Source organism: Ranitomeya imitator, chromosome 1 (genome assembly GCF_032444005.1).
Source record: "Ranitomeya imitator isolate aRanImi1 chromosome 1, aRanImi1.pri, whole genome shotgun sequence".
Lineage (NCBI taxonomy): Eukaryota > Metazoa > Chordata > Amphibia > Anura > Dendrobatidae > Ranitomeya > Ranitomeya imitator.
The window spans coordinates 71,651,701-71,671,820 of NC_091282.1; the positions used below are offsets into that span (position 1 = coordinate 71,651,701).

The 20,120-nt window shown below is 44.6% G+C and overlaps 1 protein-coding gene across 1 annotated transcript in view; it reads right to left on the reverse strand.

Annotated features, from left to right (window-relative positions):
* Window positions 1-11,803: 11,803 nt before the first annotated feature.
* Window positions 11,804-20,120, reverse strand: part of KIF24 (kinesin family member 24) — a 61,213-nt gene continuing 52,896 nt past the window's right edge. Inside the window, exon 13 of the mRNA XM_069747780.1 lies at window positions 11,804-17,152. Coding sequence (XP_069603881.1) covers window positions 16,970-17,152 — 183 coding nt within the window. The 3' untranslated portion in view covers window positions 11,804-16,969. The remainder of the gene's footprint in view (window positions 17,153-20,120) is intronic.

The window sequence follows — 20,120 nt, forward strand, 5'->3', positions numbered from 1 at the left end:
ATTAGATAGATGTGGGATAGATAGATACATACAGATATATCTATATATCTATTTCCATAGATATGTCCATATCCATGTTTCTAAACCTCTTCACCCCTGGAGCTTTTTTCATTTATCGCTCCCCTTCTTTCCAGAGCCATAATGTTTCCGTTAATTTGGTCATGTGAGGGCTTATCTTTTGCGGGACAAGTTCTACTTTTGAACGACACCATTGGTTTTACCATATCGTGTAGTAGAAAATGTGAAAAAAATTCAAAGTGCGATGAAATTGCAAAAAAAGTGCAATTCCACACTTGTTTTTTGCTTGGCCTTTTTGCTAGGTTCACCAAATGCTAAGACTGTGTACACACGTTGTGGATTTGATTGCAGATCCGCAGCGTTTTTTGCAGTACGGAATTGCATTAAATCCGCATTGTAGTGCACAACTAATGTAAGTCTATGGGAGCCGCAGACTTGTTGTGCACTTGCTGCGGACAAGGCCGCACCGAAACGCAGCTTTTTTTTTTTCTCCGCAGCATGTCACTTCTTTTGTGCCGAACTGCAGCGTTTCTGCACGCTTACACCGGGATCACACACAGCGAGATACGGCCGTGTCTCACAGGTTAAATACAAGCTCTGGCACCGGCACTCCGGAGCGGAGCGTGCGGCCGCACAGCAATACATGGAGCTGCACGCTCCGCTCCGGAGTGCCGGTGCCAGAGCTTGTATTTAACCTGCGAGACTCGGCCGTATCTCACTGTAGTGTGACTCCGGCCTTACACTTTCATTGAGATGTAACAAATATCTGCAGTTTTGCTGCGGATGTGGGTCCGAGAAACGCTGCAGTTCAGGAGGAGGGAAGTGTGTGGGCAGTGACCAGGGCCGGACTGGCCATCGGGCACTTCTGGCAAATGTCAGAAGGGCCGGTGCCAGTAGTGGGCCGCTGCACTCTTTCCCCCCTACTCCCGCCAGTGCCGCCGCCGCATTCAACTATACCGGCGTCTATGACGCCAGTATAGTTCAATGCAATGATGGAGGAGAGAGCGTCCGCTGACGCTCCCTCTCCCATCATTCCCCGCTCTGCCTCTGACACTGCGGGTGCGCAATGACGTCATATCATCGCACACCTGCTGTGTCCTGGGCAGACTGCAGCCGCCGAGACAGGAGCAGCGCGGGCAAGAGGAAAGGTGAGGAGAGTGTGGAGCCATTATCGGGGGGATGAGATGTGGGTTGTGCTGTATATACCACTGTGTGGGCTGTGCTGTGTATATACCACTGTGTGGGCTGTGCTGTCTATGTACCACTGTGTGGGCTGTGCTGTGTATATACCACTGTGTGGGCTGTGCTGTGTATATACCACTGTGTGGGCTGTGCTGTGTATACTACTCCGCGGGCTGTACTGTATATACTACTACGCGTGTTGTGCTGTATATACTACGACCCGGGCTGTGCTGTATACTACTACACGGACTGTGCTGTATACTACTACGCGGGCTGTGCTATATTATGTGGGCTGTGCTATATACTATGCAAGTTGTGCTATATTATATGCGGGCTTTGATATATACTATGGGAGGTATATTATATTCTATGGGGGAGGCTGTCTTATATACTATGGGGGGTACAGTTAGGTCCAAATATATTTGGACAGACAACATTTTTCTAATTTTGGTTATAGACATTACCACAATGAATTTTAAACAAAACAATTCAGATGCAGTTGAAGTACAGACTTTAAGCTTTCATTTGAGGGTATCCACATTAAAATTGGATGAAGGGTTTAGGAGTTTCAGTTTCTTAACATGTGCCACCCCTGTTTTTAAAGGGACCAAAAGTAATTGGACAGATTCAATAATTTTAAATAAAATGTTCATTTTTAGTACTTGGTTGAAAACCCTTTGTTGGCAATGACTGCCTGAAGTCTTGAACTCATGGACATCACCAGACGCTGTGTTTCCTCCTTTTTGATGCTCTGCCAGGCCTTCACTGCGGTGGTTTTCAGTTGCTGTTTGTTTGTGGGCCTTTCTGTCTGAAGTTTAGTCATTAACAAGTGAAATGCATGCTCAATTGGGTTGAGATCAGGTGACTGACTTGCCCATTCCAGAATATTACACTTCTTTGCTTTAATAAACTCCTGGGTTGCTTTGGCTTTATGTTTTGGGTCATTGTCCATCTGTAGTATGAAACGACGACCAATCAGTTTTGCTGCATTTGGCTGGATCTGAGCACACAGTATGGCTCTGAATACCTCAGAATTAATTCGTCTGCTTCTGTCCTGTGTCACATCATCAATAAACACTAGTGACCCAGTGCCACTGGCAGCCATGCATGCCCAAGTCATCACACTGCCTCCACCGTGTTTCACAGATGATGTGGTGTGCTTTGGATCATGAGCTGTACCACGCCTTCGCCATACTTTTCTCATTCCACCATTCTGGTAGAGGTTGATCTTGGTTTCATCTGTCCAAAGAATGTTCTTCCAGAACTGTGATGGCTTTTTTTAGATGTTTTTTAGCAAAGTCCAGTCTAGCCTTTTTCTTCTTGATGCTTATGAGTGGCTTGCACCGTTCAGTGAACCCTCTGTATTTACTTTCATGCAGTCTTCTCTTTATGGTAGATTTGGATATTGATACGCCGACCTCCTGGAGAGTGTTGGTCACTTGGTTGGCTGTTGTGAAGGGGTTTCTCTTCACCATGGAGATTATTCTGCGATCATCCACCACTGTTGTCTTCTGTGGGCACCCAGATCTTTTTGCTTTGAGTTCACCAGTGCTTTCTTTCTTTCTCAGGATGTACCAAACTGTAGATTTTGCCACTCCTAATATTGTAGCAATTTCTCGGATGGTTTTTTTTCTGTTTTCGCAGCTTAAGGAAGGCTTGTTTCACCTATACGGAGAGCTCCTTTGACCTCATGTTTACTTCACAGCAAAACCTTCCAAATGCAAGCACCACACCTCAAATCAACTCCAGGCCTTTTATCTGCTAAATTGAGAATGACATAACGAAGGGATTGCCCACACCTGTCCATGAAATAGCCTTGGAGTCAATTGTCCAATTACTTTTGGTCCCTTTAAAAAAACAGGGTGGCACATGTTAAGGAGCTGAAACTCCTAAACCCTTCATCCAATTTTAATGTGGATACCCTCAAATGAAAGCTGAAAGTCTGAACTTCAACTGCATCTGAATTGCTTTGTTTAAGATTCATTGTGGTAATGTCTATAACCAAAATTAGAAAAATGTTGTCTCTGTCCAAATATATATGGACCTAACTGTATATTATATTTTATGGGGGCTACATTATACTCTGGGGTGGCTGCATTATACTCAGCAAATTCAGATGTAAGGCTACTTTCACACTTGCGTCGGTACGGGGCCGTCGCAAACCTTCGGCCAGACGTACCGACGGACGTTATGCTAACTTTAGCACAACGTGGGCAGCGGATGCAGTTTTACAACGCATCCGCTGCCCAATGTGATGAGCGTGGAGGAAGGGGTGGAGTTCCAGCCATGCATGCGTGGTCGGAAATGGCAGACACGTCGCACACAAAAAGTTACATTGAACTTTTTTTTGTGCGTTGTGTCCGCCAAAACACGACGGATACGTTGCTAATACAAGTCTATGGGTACAAAACGCATCCTGCGAGCACATTTGCAGGATCCATTTTTTTTTTCGCCGGATCTTTTTTTTCCCGCCGTATCCGTTTTTTACCACCTGATCGTTTTTTTCCGCCAGATCAGTTTTTTTCTCATAGAGTTGTATTAGCGCCGGAGTGCGTCTGATGGTCACATGTTTCATCCGTTTTTTGCTAGATCCGTCGCTGTGCATTTTTTCAACGTACCAAAAAACCGTTCCTCTGTATGTGTTTTCTGTCCGGTGGAAACAGCTTTTTTGACGAATCCTGCAAAAACGGATTAAACGTGTGGCCACCAGGCGCAATCTGGCGCTAATACAACTCTATGAGAAAAAACAGATCTGGCGGAAAAAAAAAACATTCGGTGGAATAAAATAGATCCGGTTGAAAAAAACGGATCTGGCGGAAAAAACGATCCGGTGCAAATAAACGGATCCTGCAAATGTGCTCGCAGGATGCGTTTTACCCATAGACTTGTATTAGCGACGGATCGTGACGGATGGCCAGACATCGCCTCCGTCGTGCTACGGATCCGTCGTGTTTTGGCGGACCGTCGGCACAAAAAAAGTTCAATTGAAAATTTTTTTGGCCGGCTGGCCCGCCATTTTCTACCGCGCATTTGCGGCAGAAACTCTGCCCCCTCCTCCCCGCACTTCAGAATGGGCAGCGGATGCGTTGAAAAACTGCATCCGCTGCCCACGTCGTGCACAAATTTCACAACGTACGTCGGCCCGACGCATAGCGATGGACCCGTACTGACACAAGAGTGAGAGGCCTTAATGAGCGATGAATTTAAAAAGAAAAAAAAAAAAAAGCGGAAAAAAACGGCGTGGGCTCCCGCGCAATTTTCTGCGCCAGAGGGGGAAAGCCGACGGCCGGGCCAATATCTGTAGCCTGCTATGAATATCAGCCCGCAGCTGTCTGCGTAGCCTTTACTGGCTATTAAAATAGGGAGACCCCCCCCAAAAAAATATGACGTGGGGTCCCCCTATATTTTATAGCCAAAAAGGCTACGCAGACAGCTGCAGGCTGATATTCATAGCCTAGAGAGGGGCCATGGATATTGCCCCCCCCCTCCCCCCCCGGCTACAAATACCAGTCCGCAGCCGCCCCAGAAATGGCGCATCTGTAAGATGCGCCAATTCCGGCACTTAGCCCCTCTCTTCCCACTCCCGAGTAGCGGTGGGATATGGGGTAATAAGGGGTTAATGTCACCTTGCTATTGTAAGGTGACATTAAGCCGGGTTAATAACGGAGAGGCGTCAATTAGACGCCTATCCATTACTAATCCAATAGTAAGAAAGGGTTAATAAAACACACACATTTGGAAAAAAATATTTTAATATTCTTCATTTAACCATACTTACCATACTTCAGCGCCTGCAAAAAAAAGTAAAATAATAAACCGTATACTACCTTTCCGCCGTAGTCCAATTAATAACGAGTGTCCCACGATGATCTACCCTATAGAACAGTGACATCGGGTGATGTCACTGCTCTATAGGACCCTCAGTGACACACTGACAGGAGACTGGCTCCTGCAGTGCATCACTGAGGTTACTCTAGTTCACTGGTCTCACTTTATGGCAATTGCTGCGTGGGAAAATGTCTCACCCAGCAATGCCAATAGTGAGACTAGGGACTATTTTCTCACAGGGGCGTAGGAATACCTTGTGAGGAATACATGATGGAAGGATACCTTCCATCATTGTGTTCCTGGAGCCCCTGGAGAGTGGTCGCATCAACTGATGCTCCTGCTCTCCACGGGAGATCGTCGTGGGACACTCGTTTTAATTGGATTTCTGCGGACAGGGAGTATATTGTTTGTTTATTATTTTAATATTTTTTACAGGTGACAATGGCTTCGGGGAACAAAGTGACAAGTGATGGTGAGTATGTACTCTGTTATATGTACTGTATGTCTGTAGTATGTATGTATGTACTGTATGTCACATGTCATTGCATGGTGCATGTCGCATGTTGTCGCATGGTGCATGTCGTCGCATGGTGCATGTCGTCGCATGGTGCATGTCGTCGCATGGTGCATGTCGTCGCATGGTGCATGTAGCATGTTGTCGCATGGTGCATGTTGTCGCATGGTGCATGTCGTCGCATGGTGCATGTCGTCGCATGGTGCATGCAGCATGTCGGTGCATGTCGTCGCATGGTGCATGTTGCATGTCGTCGCATGGTGCATGTTGCATGTCGTCGCATGGTGCATGTCGTCGCATGGTGCATGTCGTCGCATGGTGCATGTCGTCGCATGGTGCATGCAGCATGTCGTCGCATGGTGCATGCAGCATGTCGTCGCATGGTGCATGCAGCATGTCGTCGCATGGTGCATGCAGCATGTCGTCGCATGGTGCATGCAGCATGTCGTCGCATGGTGCATGCAGCATGTCGTCGCATGGTGCATGCAGCATGTCGTCGCATGGTGCATGCAGCATGTCGTCGCATGGTGCATGCAGCATGTCGTCGCATGGTGCATGCAGCATGTCGTCGCATGGTGCATGCAGCATGTCGTCGCATGGTGCATGCAGCATGTCGTCGCATGGTGCATGCAGCATGTCGTCGCATGCCGCATGCCGTCGCATGGTGCATGTCGCATGCCGTCGCATGGTGCATGCAGCATGTCGCATGCCGTCGCATGGTGCATGCCGTCGCATGGTGCATGTCGTCGCATGGTGCATGTCGTCGCATGGTGCATGTCGTCGCATGGTGCATGCAGCATGTCGTCGCATGGTGCATGCAGCATGTCGTCGCATGGTGCATGCAGCATGTCGTCGCATGGTGCATGCAGCATGTCGTCGCATGGTGCATGCAGCATGTCGTCGCATGGTGCATGCAGCATGTCGTCGCATGGTGCATGCAGCATGTCGTCGCATGGTGCATGCAGCATGTCGTCGCATGGTGCATGCAGCATGTCGTCGCATGGTGCATGCAGCATGTCGTCGCATGGTGCATGCAGCATGTCGTCGCATGGTGCATGCAGCATGTCGTCGCATGGTGCATGCAGCATGTCGTCGCATGGTGCATGCAGCATGTCGTCGCATGGTGCATGCAGCATGTCGTCGCATGGTGCATGCAGCATGTCGTCGCATGGTGCATGCAGCATGTCGTCGCATGGTGCATGCAGCATGTCGTCGCATGGTGCATGCAGCATGTCGTCGCATGGTGCATGCAGCATGTCGTCGCATGGTGCATGCAGCATGTCGTCGCATGGTGCATGCAGCATGTCGTCGCATGGTGCATGCAGCATGTCGTCGCATGGTGCATGCAGCATGTCGTCGCATGGTGCATGCAGCATGTCGTCGCATGGTGCATGCAGCATGTCGTCGCATGGTGCATGCAGCATGTCGTCGCATGGTGCATGCAGCATGTCGTCGCATGGTGCATGCAGCATGTCGTCGCATGGTGCATGCAGCATGTCGTCGCATGGTGCATGCAGCATGTCGTCGCATGGTGCATGCAGCATGTCGTCGCATGGTGCATGCAGCATGTCGTCGCATGGTGCATGCAGCATGTCGTCGCATGGTGCATGCAGCATGTCGTCGCATGGTGCATGCAGCATGTCGTCGCATGGTGCATGCAGCATGTCGTCGCATGGTGCATGCAGCATGTCGTCGCATGGTGCATGCAGCATGTCGTCGCATGGTGCATGCAGCATGTCGTCGCATGGTGCATGCAGCATGTCGTCGCATGGTGCATGTCGCATGTCGTCGCATGGTGCATGTCGTTGTATGTTTTGTTTTTTGTTTTTTTACATTCAACACATTAGCCGGATGATGGGACTACTACTGTCCCATCATTGGCTAATGTGTCACTTACTGTCAGTGTAGCAGGCAGAGCCCGATGGGACTTGTAGTCCCATCGGACGATGCCTGCACACACACACATCGCACACACACACACACACACACACACTGCCGACACACACACATGCCGGCGGGAAGACCTCCGCACAAGCCGGCGGGCAGAGCCCCGCACACGCCGGCGGGCAGAGCCCCGCACACGCCGGTCCACAAAAGCGCCGGCGGGCAGACCCCCGGCGACCGCAGCACAGCCCCGTCCTCAGATCCCAGCAGTGAGCACACACTGTCAGCCCCGCCCGCCCCCAGCACAGCCCTGCAGGCAGCCCCCAGCACCGCCCACAGCCCAGTCACTCTTGCTGAGTGACTGCCTACTGTGGGGGCTGGTCACGCCTGCTGCTTACGTCACGTCAATTTTCAGAGCCTGGAAATTGACGTGACGTCGGCGGAAATGAGCGGCGGCTGCAGTCTGGGGGTCATGTGACCCGGACACAGCAGCAGGAATAGCGCCGCTTACAGGCGAAAACGTCAACAGAAGGTAATGGCACAATTCATTAGGGGCCCCGGGGGGGTACATTGGGGGGTTAATTGAAAGTAGTGGACAACCCCTTTAAGAGCTTCCAATCTAAAAAGATATTTATAACACTGCCACCCAGAAGTTTACAAAGCTTGTGACTGAAAAAGATCACAGCGGCACCAAGAAACCAGAGACCAGCACTTCCCACCAGGCAAAGGAGGAAAGAGCGTCTCAAATGTCAGTTACAAGATATTTTGTAAGTAACAAAGTTACTTTAACAATGACAGCAGATGTTTTGAAAGACAGCTCATCCAGCTTGTTGTGAAAGACTGTATACCATTATCATTATTTGCACGAACAGCTTTTAATGGAGAAGTGGCTTGCAAACTTGGTGTTTCTCTGGAAAGAGAAAGTATTAGAAAATTAGTGATTGAAGAAGCCCTTAACCAAAAGGAAGATCTTAAAAAGACTCTCAAGAGACTTCGTATTTCTTAAAATGGATGCCTGCACACGTCGGAGTGAACTATTTTGCTATCAACGTTCGATATGTTTGTGAAAACAAAAAAATTGTTACGAAGACATTGGAAGTAAAAGATACTAAAGCTCATCACAGCAGCCAGTTTCTCCAGAGCTTAGTGGAAAAAGTTCTGCAAGATTATGAACTAAAAAACAAACAAACAGGTTCTTGCTATTGTAACTGATAATGCTTCAAACATGATAAGTACAATTAAACTGATGAATGAGAATGATGAAGGTGAACAGCAGCTAGAAGAACATTTCACATTCAGTATGTTGGAGATGGAAGGCCACAGTCCTGTTCCCATAACGGAGGAAAAAACAGATATTCCTACAGAAGAACAGCAAAATAATTATTTACAATTAGATGATCTTGTTGAAGCGCTTCACACCTCTTTCCTATTCATCACGTGCTGTGTTGTGCACACGCTGCAGCTGACAACAAGAGATAGTCTGCAAGAGGGACATGCTGGAACTTTGATTAGCAAAGTGAGGAAATTGGCTATTGCTGCCAGAACCGCTAAAATTGATTCCATCTTGAAGAGATGTGCTAGAAAAGGGGCAATTGTGGCTCAAGCCACTTGGGGGAGCGCCTATTTAATGATTGAGCGATTGCTTGAGCTGAAACCCTTCCTTGTAGATATGGCCAACCCTCAGGTAACACTACATGAAGGTCAATGGATACAGGTGACTAAATTGAAGGAATTGCTTCATCACCCATTTACAGTGACTAAAAAGTTACAAGCTGAGAATTTAACTTTTGGCATTTTTATAAATGAGTGGAAGAACTTGTTGTTTTGCCTGTCCCAATGAGGTTTAATCGCAGATGGCATTGCTGCTTCAATGAAACGGAGAGAGACACTGCTATTAGAACATAAAATTCTTCTGGCAGCTGTTTATGTGGACTCGAGTCATCATATATTGCTGGATGATCAACCGCTTACTAAAGGAACGAAGCTTTGATTGAGGTTGCAGTTAGGATGAGTGGGCTATAGGACGGCCAAGAGCAAGACGACTCCGGTCCTGCCAGTGCTGCTGTAGTTCCTTCATCTTCATCAGATGAGTTTGATTTCGACAAGTATTTGGACGACATGGAGCAGGCAAAGTGTTACTGCAGTTAAAAAGATTCCACTCCCATAGAAAACAGGTTGACCATATTTCAGCAAAATTTTTCACTTGCTCTCAAAGAAGTATAAGACTTCAATCGTTCATCAAAACTGACTGTGTACGAGGTAATTCCTTTATACCCTGAAATTGTTAGAGATGTTGCCCATGTGGTTACGGCTTTGCCACCAAACCGTTAGTGAAGAGAGGTTGTTCTCTAGCCTTAAAATAATTAGGTCAGATTTAAGGTCATCTATGAAGGAGCATCTGATGGAGGCGATACTATCTCAGAACAAATTTATAGACTGCAGAAATGCTATTCAGTATGTTTGTTGAAAACTGTTTTTTCCCACTTACTGCAAAGTGAATAATAAATTGTAAATATGCAACTTTTTTTGTTCTAAAGTTGTATTCCAATAAATATATTTTATGTTCTATCTAAATGGCTTGATTATTGTATCATAATAAAGATTAAAAGCCTGATGTTACCATTTTACCACAGTAAATGTATCACAAACTTAAACATGAGCCATGTATGAGGGAGTTGGAGGAGTCATGGGAATTGAGTCTGAGTTGGGAGTCGGAGGTTTGGCTTACCGACTCCACAGCCCTGTGTAAATGGCTGCTGCATAAAAAAATGGATTACATACAGACAGCATGTGGATGATGAGTGAGAATGAAATCATCCAACTTCTGGTTGAGAATGGGACAGTTGATGGTTTGTTTTTATATGCTCGTGTGACCCTAGAGTAAGTAGTAAAAAGGTTACCTCCCTTAAATATACTACAGTTTGGAATACGTTTTTGGACTTGAGGAGAAATCTGTCAACACATCAAGTGCCCCTTATGGAACTGTTCTTACAGAAAGGCCTAAAAAGGGGCCTATCCACCAGTATGTTAAAAGTGCAGGTCTCTGTCCTGAAGGCTGTTTGATCAAAAGATCGCTGACCCACTCCTGGGTGCAGAAGTTCATCCAAGGCTTCCTTTTCTTCTAGGCAGGTAAGTGGCCATAGAATAGCTCCCCAGGATCTAAATCCAGTTCTCAATGCCCTTACTCGAAACCCCTTTGAGGCCATTTTGTCTACCATTATTGGGGTACTCCCTCTGAAAGTGTCCTTTTTAGTGGCCCTAACCGTGACTAGGCAGGTGGATTAAGTACAAGCCATTTATATCAACCTTCCCTTCACAACTATCCTGGAGGACAGGGTAATATTAAAGCATGACCCAGATTTTCTCCCAAAGATACCGTAGTCTCTAGATTTCAGGAAATAGTTCTTCGTTCCCTTTGTGACAATCCAAAATCTCAGGATGAGCTAGTCTTTCTTTTTAGATGTCAGGAGGTACCTCATTAGATACCTTGAAGTCACAGGCCTTTGATGGAAGTCTTCTTTGTTTAGTTTCAGGGCCCTAATAAAGGTAAGGGGCTACTAAGTCCATCATAGATAGGTGGGTTAGAATGGCTATAAACTCGACTTACTCTACCTCGGGCCAAGATCCTCCTCTGAATATTAAGGCTCATTCTACAAGAGCCATGGCTCCCTCCTGGGCAGAAACCTAATGCTTCCATTGATCAAATCTGCAGCGCTGCAGTCTAGTCGTCCCCCTTTACCTTCTTTAAGCACTACAGGTTTGATCTGGGGCACTCGGACCTTTTTTTTAGAAGAAAAGTTCCTTGAGCGCTGGTCCCTAACCTAGGGATTTCTTCTATCTGGTGGTGTAGGGAAAAGATAATTTCTTACCGGTAACTTCTCCTGAACCATGCCAGCACAGTGCTAATTCTTATTTTTCTGGTGGTAAAATATTCTTCCCTCTTTGCACACAGTGTAACAAAAATAAGGGGGGAAAAATGGGGTGAGAAGGGACGCTCTCATCCTAGTTGCACTAATATATTTTTGTCTTTAATGGTGTGGCTACCTCTTATGTAATCACACTGAGGCGTATCAGAGAACCCAGAGGAAACCTATGTAAAAACGGGGAGAAGATATAATCAATATTTATTAAGAGTTGTCCTTGGTGGGATTTGAACCCAGGACCCCAGCACTACAAGGCTGCAGCGCTAACCCCTGAGCCATCAATTATCAAAAGCAATAACATTTGGTATGCTTCTGTGTTGGTTTCGTGTTAGAATCTTTTATTTCTCGTTATTATAGATCGTGAGTTTTCTTGGTTAATATTGTTACGACCAACTTCCACCTTCTCAGAGATCCAGGCTGGATAGAAATAAAAGCATAAAAATTCACAATAGTGGAAAGTGCATGTTATTTTATTTTTTTTTTATTATGGATATCAGTCATTAAACTTAAAAATAATGTAATAAATAAGTCAACCGTCTCATATCACACATAACCCTGACCTTAACCCTTCATAGCCCAGAAATGATATTTTTGATTGATTGTATTATATCAAAACCATTACAGAAGCGGATCGGTCAGAACATGTTACTTTATGATGGCTCCAAGTGTTGACAGGACACATCTTTCTTAGAACACTGAACAATTCTGACCCTACCATAGCGTTGGTGTGTAGAGGAAATATTAACTTACATTTCTAGGAAGAATTACATCGGGACAGCACGAAATCGAACTCTTAATGGGGTTGTCCACTACTAGGACAACTCCTTGAACTAAATGTTTGACCCCGATAAAATAAAAACGCCTATACTCACCTCACCTGCAGGCACAGAGGTGCCGGCACTCACTCTCCCTGGGGCTCTCGTGTGGTTGACATGTGATGCCCAGCTCCCAATCAGCACTGGCGTCATTGTCTCCACCTTCTGTCGAATTGAACAGAAAGAGAAAGTTCAGGCTGCGGCTGATCTCTGGCTTCCTCTTCATGTTCCATTCTACGAAGGTGGAGACATTGATGCCAGTGCTGATTGGGCGCCGGGCATCACGTGTCACAAAAAAGGATGGGAGCCTCTGGGAGAGCGAGTAAGGACACTGGGAATGGCGCCATGGCGGGAGGTGAGTTTAGGCTTTATTTTATCAGGTCCAAATATTTAGATCATGAAGGGGTTATCCTAGTAGTGGAAACACCCTTTAAGAAAATACTTGTATTCCCGAGAAACATCTTACCTAAATAAACATCAGGATAACTAAGACATCCCCTTTTAGGATCATTAGAATAAAAGCTAACACAATTTTTAAAAGTTAGAATACGATAACTAAAATTTGAAGATTTTTTTTATGTGGGTGTGCGTTTCAAATTTGACAGGCACTTTAGTCACTTTTTGTTTTTTTCCAGAACCATAAGGCTATGTGCACACGATGCGGATTTTGCTGCGGATCCGCAGCAGTTTCCCATGAGTTTACAGTACAATGTAAACTTTTGGGAAACCAAAAACGTTGTGCCCATGCTGCGGAAAAAGCCGCGCGGAAACGCAGCGGATTATTTTCCGCAGCATGTCAATTCTTTGTGCGGAATCCACAGCAGTTTTCCATCTGCTCCAATAGAAAACTGCAGATAGAAAACCGCAATAAATCTGCATTAAAAACCGCAGCGGTTTTCCAATGCGGATTTAGCAAATCTGCTGCGGAAAAAATCGGAATGGCCCATTCTACGTGTGCACATAGCCCTTATTTTTCTGTCCACATTGACATGAGGGGATGATTAGAACTTTAGCTTTTTTTTCTTATAATTTTTGCTTTTTTTTTTAAACTTTTCACTGTTATTATTTGCCCCCTTAGGGAACTTGAAGATGCGATTGTCTGATCGCTTGTGCTATATACGAGATGCCACTGTAAAAGCGCTCAGAAAAAAGGCCTGACTTTGTAGCTAAAGGGTGACCCAAACTTCCACATTGTGGGAACTTTGCATCCACAGCGGGATCCCACAACCCTACGTGGCTCCTCTCACACTTTCACTACGATGGCGGCCATGGAGGGCTGCGAGATCCCACAACATGGAAATTCTTTTCTAGCAAAAATTGGGCCCTTTTGGGGAGGCATAAAGGCTAATTTGGTAAATTAGTGATTTTTAAAAAAAAAAAAATCAATGAAAATGGCAGCCTCAAACATCAGCTACTCTAAGCAAATAATTATGCGACTTTTGTCAAACTTTTTGAAAAGTGAGTAGTTAATTGGGAGGGATGTAGCAGAGAATGGTCCGACAAATTTGCCATTTCTCACACCACAAAAATGTAAATGACAACAGACGTACTGTAGCGAGCAGGTGACAGATGCGATAAATTGTTTGCATTTAATTAATTTGTTGCATCTTTATTCCAGCGCACCCTGCATCAGAACTGGTGCAATAAAACACTTGATGAATCGGCACATTTCATTCATCTTTGCAGGTGGACTTTGTGTCAAATAAAAAAAAAAAAAAAAAAGAATAAAATCCAAAACTTAAAAAAAAAAAAACACCACAAAAACAATAAGAGTCCAGGCAGAGATTTCACTTTACCTCTATGCACAAGATCCATCATTTCAAATTCAAATTTTTTTTTTCTGTAGCATCTTTGCTACCAAGAAATTAAGAAATCTACTGGTTTGCGTTGGGCAGACCCATGTTTCTCCATAATAACAGAACTCCTGATTTTAAAAATCTACTACATTTCATCAAGAAAAGGAGGCCAAAGACTGCGGGATTAAACCACACATGTACAGCGAAATTACCGTGGGTAGCTGTGTACACAAAACGGGAGGGAATCATTTAAATTGCGTGTTTTTTTTGTTTGTTTTTAAAAGAGGATTCAGATTAAAGAAATTGTATCAAATACCCACACTTTAAAAAGATTTTCCAGCTCCAAAATTTGGGTCCCAATTTATTTCCATGGGGTTCGAGTTCACGTACAGTTCTGGTACCCAAACTAAACTTTGGACAGCAGTTCGGTTGAACTCGACTATCCACGAGTCCGCTCATCACTAATGTATCCGTCCCTTTAAACTTGTCAGGACGAGTGATTATTAGTCGCTATCGTTTCAAAGAGACAATGACCTGTAACTGCATAGATGGTAGATGAAGAATCTACGTAGTGTTTCCCCCAGTCCTACAGAAGACGCTGAGAACATTAGCCACGTTTCTGGGGTCACAACGAAGCACGATGCCATTTACATATTAATGAGGGACGAAACTTAAACTACTAGGTTTATGGCCACCTTCACTGAACGTGGCCTGCACTGCAGGGTTTGCGTTTGTCTACACCTGACACCTACGGTTCCAGTTTAGCAGCTGTGTCCTATTCCTGTGATATACATCACTATGAGGGTTAAAAGAAAAAAAAAAGTTCTATATCTTAAATCAATTTCAAAGAGGATGACCGTTTCAAAAAAAAAGTGGTAATGGTGGAAAGTGTCGTCAGAAAATGAGCTGTTTTAATCATGTTTATATTGAATGTTTTTTTAAACTAGTGTAATTGAAAAAAATAAAAATTTAGCAATTTTCACACCAGCCATTACACCTATTTTTATATTTAATTTTTTGTAATTAACTTAATCTAATTTAATATTTCCTGTTCTTCACGGAGGACTTTTTAGACTTTATATAAATTAGGCGAGTGATGTCACAGCTCACCTGCTCCCCCTCCCTTCACAATGAGGTTCTCTTTATTTGCAGTATGCTCGTTACATACTTGAATATAACCAAGTTACGTCTGAGTCAGTCTATTGCTGCTAATATCAATGTGGCTTGAAGCTTTGTAATGAGCCTAGTGGCCGGTCTGAATTTGTTTTTTTTAAATACGGATTGTGATAGAAAATATTAACATTTCCTGCGAACGCATTTCAAGTTAACAAATTATCAGCCATTCACTGGTCTGAGTGGTCATTGCAAAGGTAGAGGGTTCAGGACTGCCGAGGTCAGCGACTGCCTGCATCGGTCACGTGTTATAGATGTGGCATCACTGCTGCCTTCCTGTGAAAGTACAAACAGTGGCAGACAGCGTTGGAGTGGCGGGGACAAGTAATGCTTGTTTTGGTATTCCTACCTCTGTAAGCGGTGGATCAGACGAGCATATGTAAAATAATCAGATTTTCATCCATTAAAACACAGACTACTTCTCATCTGACAAACACTAAGGCCAAGCTCTTATTCTCCTTTTTGATTTATTATTAACCTTCAACTAATCAGCTGCTAGTAAGGCAATTTTCCAAGGAGGGTCTCCAAGGCAGAGCCCCACTATCAGTACAATTACTTTATTTCAGGATATCGTTGACGATTTATGGAATTTCACAAATTTCGTGACCAAGGTAAGGACACAACGTCGGCTCGAACATCCATTCTACTTTCTCATCTGGTAACGCATACCACTCTGCAGTAAATTTTGTCAAGCCCTGCCACGCAATATCCGCCTTCCAAAACATCCACAAGGCTCAATGCTCCAACAACGAGGTCCAAACCCTGCCCTCATTAACAAGAATGGGTTCATTGCATTGAATGGATTCACAGAAAGTAAGTTCTGGGAACATGTCTCTTACCCCATGTGCAGGGCATTGATTAAGCTTAGGTATCCATGGTTAAAACCACTAACAGCAGTTAATATGAGTGGTTGAAACCATGGATACCTAAGCTACAGCAATGCCCTGGACATGGGGTAAGAGACAATTGGAGGTATTTGCTAATATTATTGTTACACCTGCTAAATATTGGAATAGGATCTTGGGGATAGGAATACCCCTCTAACATCTAAATTTGTACTCCTGACCCTCCTGAAGTTTCTTTGCCCCTTTTTCTATGCCAGTCCAATAATGTAGAATACTAGATAATCCTATTTGGTCTCACGCTGGATTAAAGGAATTTTACGGTATCATGGCTTGTTCATACATTGCATTTTGCCATGAAAAAAAAATGCAGCTTTTACGGTACCTGCAAAGAGATTTCTGAAATCTCACAGAAGATTTTTTTTTTTGCGACTTTGAGCCATTAAAGCGTTTGTTTTTATCAAGTCGGCAGCATGTCAATGCTTTCAGCGTTTTTGACTCCTATGAATGGGAGAAAACGAGTAAAAACGAAGCCAACAATGAATTTTTGGAGCAGAAAAATCAGCTGCAGATACTAAAGTGGTGCACGTACCCTTAGGCACACTCATGTTCCCCTCTAGCATCACTGTTCGGATCATTTTATTTTGTATCTTCTGTTTTGAGTCGTATTCTATAAAAGTGAAGAAATCTGAAAACTTTCTGAAACTTTCCAATTCATTAACGGAACAATCAGAATATGGTGAAGGATTTCTACCATCTCTTGTGCATAATAAAAATTTTAAAAAATCATCTCTTTAGTTCCCCATGAAATCTTTCCTATTTTCATTGCCCCTTTTTTTCTCCAGTCCATGTCCAGATCCAGTCCATGAAAATTGGGGATGATAAAAGTGTCAATTTATTTTGGGATTAATAAACTCGCGCCCAGATTATGGGCTGTTCACTGGTATCTTTGGCTTGTGACCTCTCATCCGATGGGTTCTCACTTGGTGATGGGTTAAGCGCAGCAGAGACAGTCGTCCAACTTTTGCGCGTTCTTTTCGTGGACTGAGGGCGGCAGAGTCGTCGTCTCTGCAGGTTGGTTTTCCAGGAACCTCTGCAACTGACCTCTCAGGGTCTCTATGTGTTTGCACTTGAGGGTCAGGATCTCATCCAGCTTCTTCACATACTCTTGAAAATCCTACAGACAAAATGAAGCCATTGTTTTAGAAGATATTCCTTAGAGCCCCGGCCAATTGTAACGCTCATACATTGTGACTGGTACTCAAAATGTAAGGGGATTCGCTGCAATATTAGGCTACGTTCACATTAGCGTTTTGCGTGTTGCGTGTTTGCGTCGGGCGACGCAGCGGCGACGCATGGGGCATGCGCCCCTATATTTAACATGGGGGACGCATGGACATGCGTTGTGCTGCGTTGTGCGACGCATGCGGTTTTTTTGCCGCAAGCGTCGGGCGCAGAAAACGCAACAAGTTGCATTTTTCTTGCGTCCAAATTTCGGCAAAAAAGACGCATGCGTCGCAAAACGCGTTTTTGCGTGCGTTTTTATTTGCGTTGTGTCGCTGACACAGCGGCGCACAACGCAAATGTGAACGTAGCCTTACACACAACCCATTAACAAGAGTGGCACCGCGTCTGGAAAAAAAAAAATTCCAAAATGGCCCCCCTTTATGCTTATAAACTGGAACCGCCAACAGATACACATGGAAATCTATAACAGCAAAAATTAGTTTGATTTTTTTTTTTTAACCTCTTTAGGACCTTCAAATGTTTGTTTTTTTGCACAGATTGTGAATGTCATAATTTTTACTATCACACACCAGTGAGAACACTTTATTACCAGGTGTATATTAACCCCTTTCCGACGTCGGGTATAATAGCACGCCCACGTCGGACTCCCTGCCTTTGATGTGGGCTCTGGCGGTGAGCCCACATATTTTCCGGCACATGTCAGCTGTTTTGAACAGCTGACATGTGCCTCTAACAGCCTCAGGTGGAATTGCGATCCACCTGCGGCTGTCAATCTGTTAAATGCCGCTGTCAATCTCTGACAGTGGCATTTAACTCGCACTTACTGGAAGCGCGCTGGAAATCCCACCCATCGGTGACCCAGTCACGTGATCGCGGATCACCGATGGGTTGGCATGACAACCAGAGGTCTCCAGCAGACCTCTATGGTTGTCATAGCCTGATTGCTATGAGTGCCGCCTGGTGGTCGGTACTCATAGCAAGTGAGCATTTCTGCTACACACACAGGGGATTTGATGTAGCAGAGTCAATTGGACAACTACAGCTTCTAGTCACCCATGGAGACTATCGAAGCATGCAAAAGTTAAAAAAAAATAAAAATATAAGAGTGCAAATCACCCCTCTTTCAAAATAAAATAAAAAAAATACACATATTTGGTATCGCCGCGTTTAGAATCGCTCCAATCTATCAATATAAAAAAAAGCATTAACCTGATCGCTACACGGCGTAATGAGAAAAAAAATCAAAAAATAGAATTATTCTTACCGTTAATTTGGTTTCTAGGAGCCTTCCACGACAGCCCAGGAGGTTGTCTCCATACGCTAATGGGGGACAGGAAGCACAAGAGGTTAAAAACCCCTCCCACCTCCCATTAAACAGTGACTTACAACTGAACCCATAGCACCGGTTACCTTTTAGGTTCTCAGAAAAATATCCAAGAACATCGGGAGGGAATTAATGCTGTCGTGGAAGGCTCCTAGAAACCGAATTAACGGTAAGAATAATTCTATTTTCTCTAGTAGCCTTCCACGACAGCCCAGGAGGAATGCCAACCAATTCTGTATTTAGGGAGGGACCACAGTCTCAAGAACCTTCCGGCCAAAGTCTAGATCCCGGTTGGACCAGAAGTCCAATCTATAATGCTTAGTAAATGTGTGTAGAGAAGACCATGTTGCAGCCCTGCAAATCTGCTCTGTGGAAGCACCAGCCCTTTCAGCCCAAGAGACGGAGGTAGATCTGGTGGAATGAGCCTTTAGGCCAGCAGGAACCGAAATATTCTGAGCTAGATATGCCTCAGTAATGGCCTTTTTTATCCAGTTGGCAATGGTACTCTTCGGTACTTTTTTGCCCTTGTTTCGGCCAGATAAATGAACGAAGAGATTTTGGTCAATTCTGAAGGATTTAGTTTGTTCCAAATAGTGTAATTCTATATGCCGTACATCCAAGGTATGAAATCTATGTTCTTCCGAATTTGTAGGATTGTGACAGAACGATGGGAGGGCTATGTCCTGTGATTGGTGAAATTCACACTACTTTGGGAAGAAAACATGGATCTGGTCGGAACACAATGGAATCATCCCTTATGCCAAGATAAGGTTCTCTAATTGAGATGGCTTGTATTTCCCCCACTCGTCTTGCAGTAGAAATGGCAACTAAGAAGGCAGTTTTGCAGGACAGGAGCAGTGAGGAACAGGATGATAACGGCTCAAATGGAGGAGCCATAAGGCCCTTTAGGACTACGTTTAAGTCCCATGATGGCACAAAAATTTGTTGTTTTGGACAATGTCTTGATGCTGAGACCATAAACCTTTTTATCCAACGATGACCTGCAAGGTCTTGGTCAAAGACAGAACTCAAAGCTGACACTTGAACTTTTAAGGTACTCTGCTTCAACCCAAACTCCAATCCTTTTTGTAGAAAATCTAATATTTGTGAGATGATATAATGAAGGGGTCAGGATTATGAGGATGACACCACGAGGAGAACCTTTTCCAAATTTTGCTATATATAGCGTTGGTGACAGGTTTTCTGGATTTTTGTAAAGTAGAAATCACTGACTCTGAAAGACCTTTAGCTCTTAATACCTGGGCTTCAACAGCCAGGCTGCCAGTTTGAATTTCTGGGGGTTTGGATGATAAAACAGACCCTGGAAGAGAAGATCCTCTGATGTTTGTAGAATAAAAAAACTGGACCATCCACTTGTAATTCTCTGATGAGGTGGTACCAGCTCCTCTTCGGCCATTCCAGAGCTACCAGGATAGTCGGGACCTGATCGTCACGGATCTTCCGGAGGGTTTTTGCAAGTAACGGTATTGGAGGAAACACGTATGCTAGTCGGAACCTCCATGTATGAGCAAAGGCGTCTACTCCTTGAGACTTGTCCCTGGGGTCTAGAGAG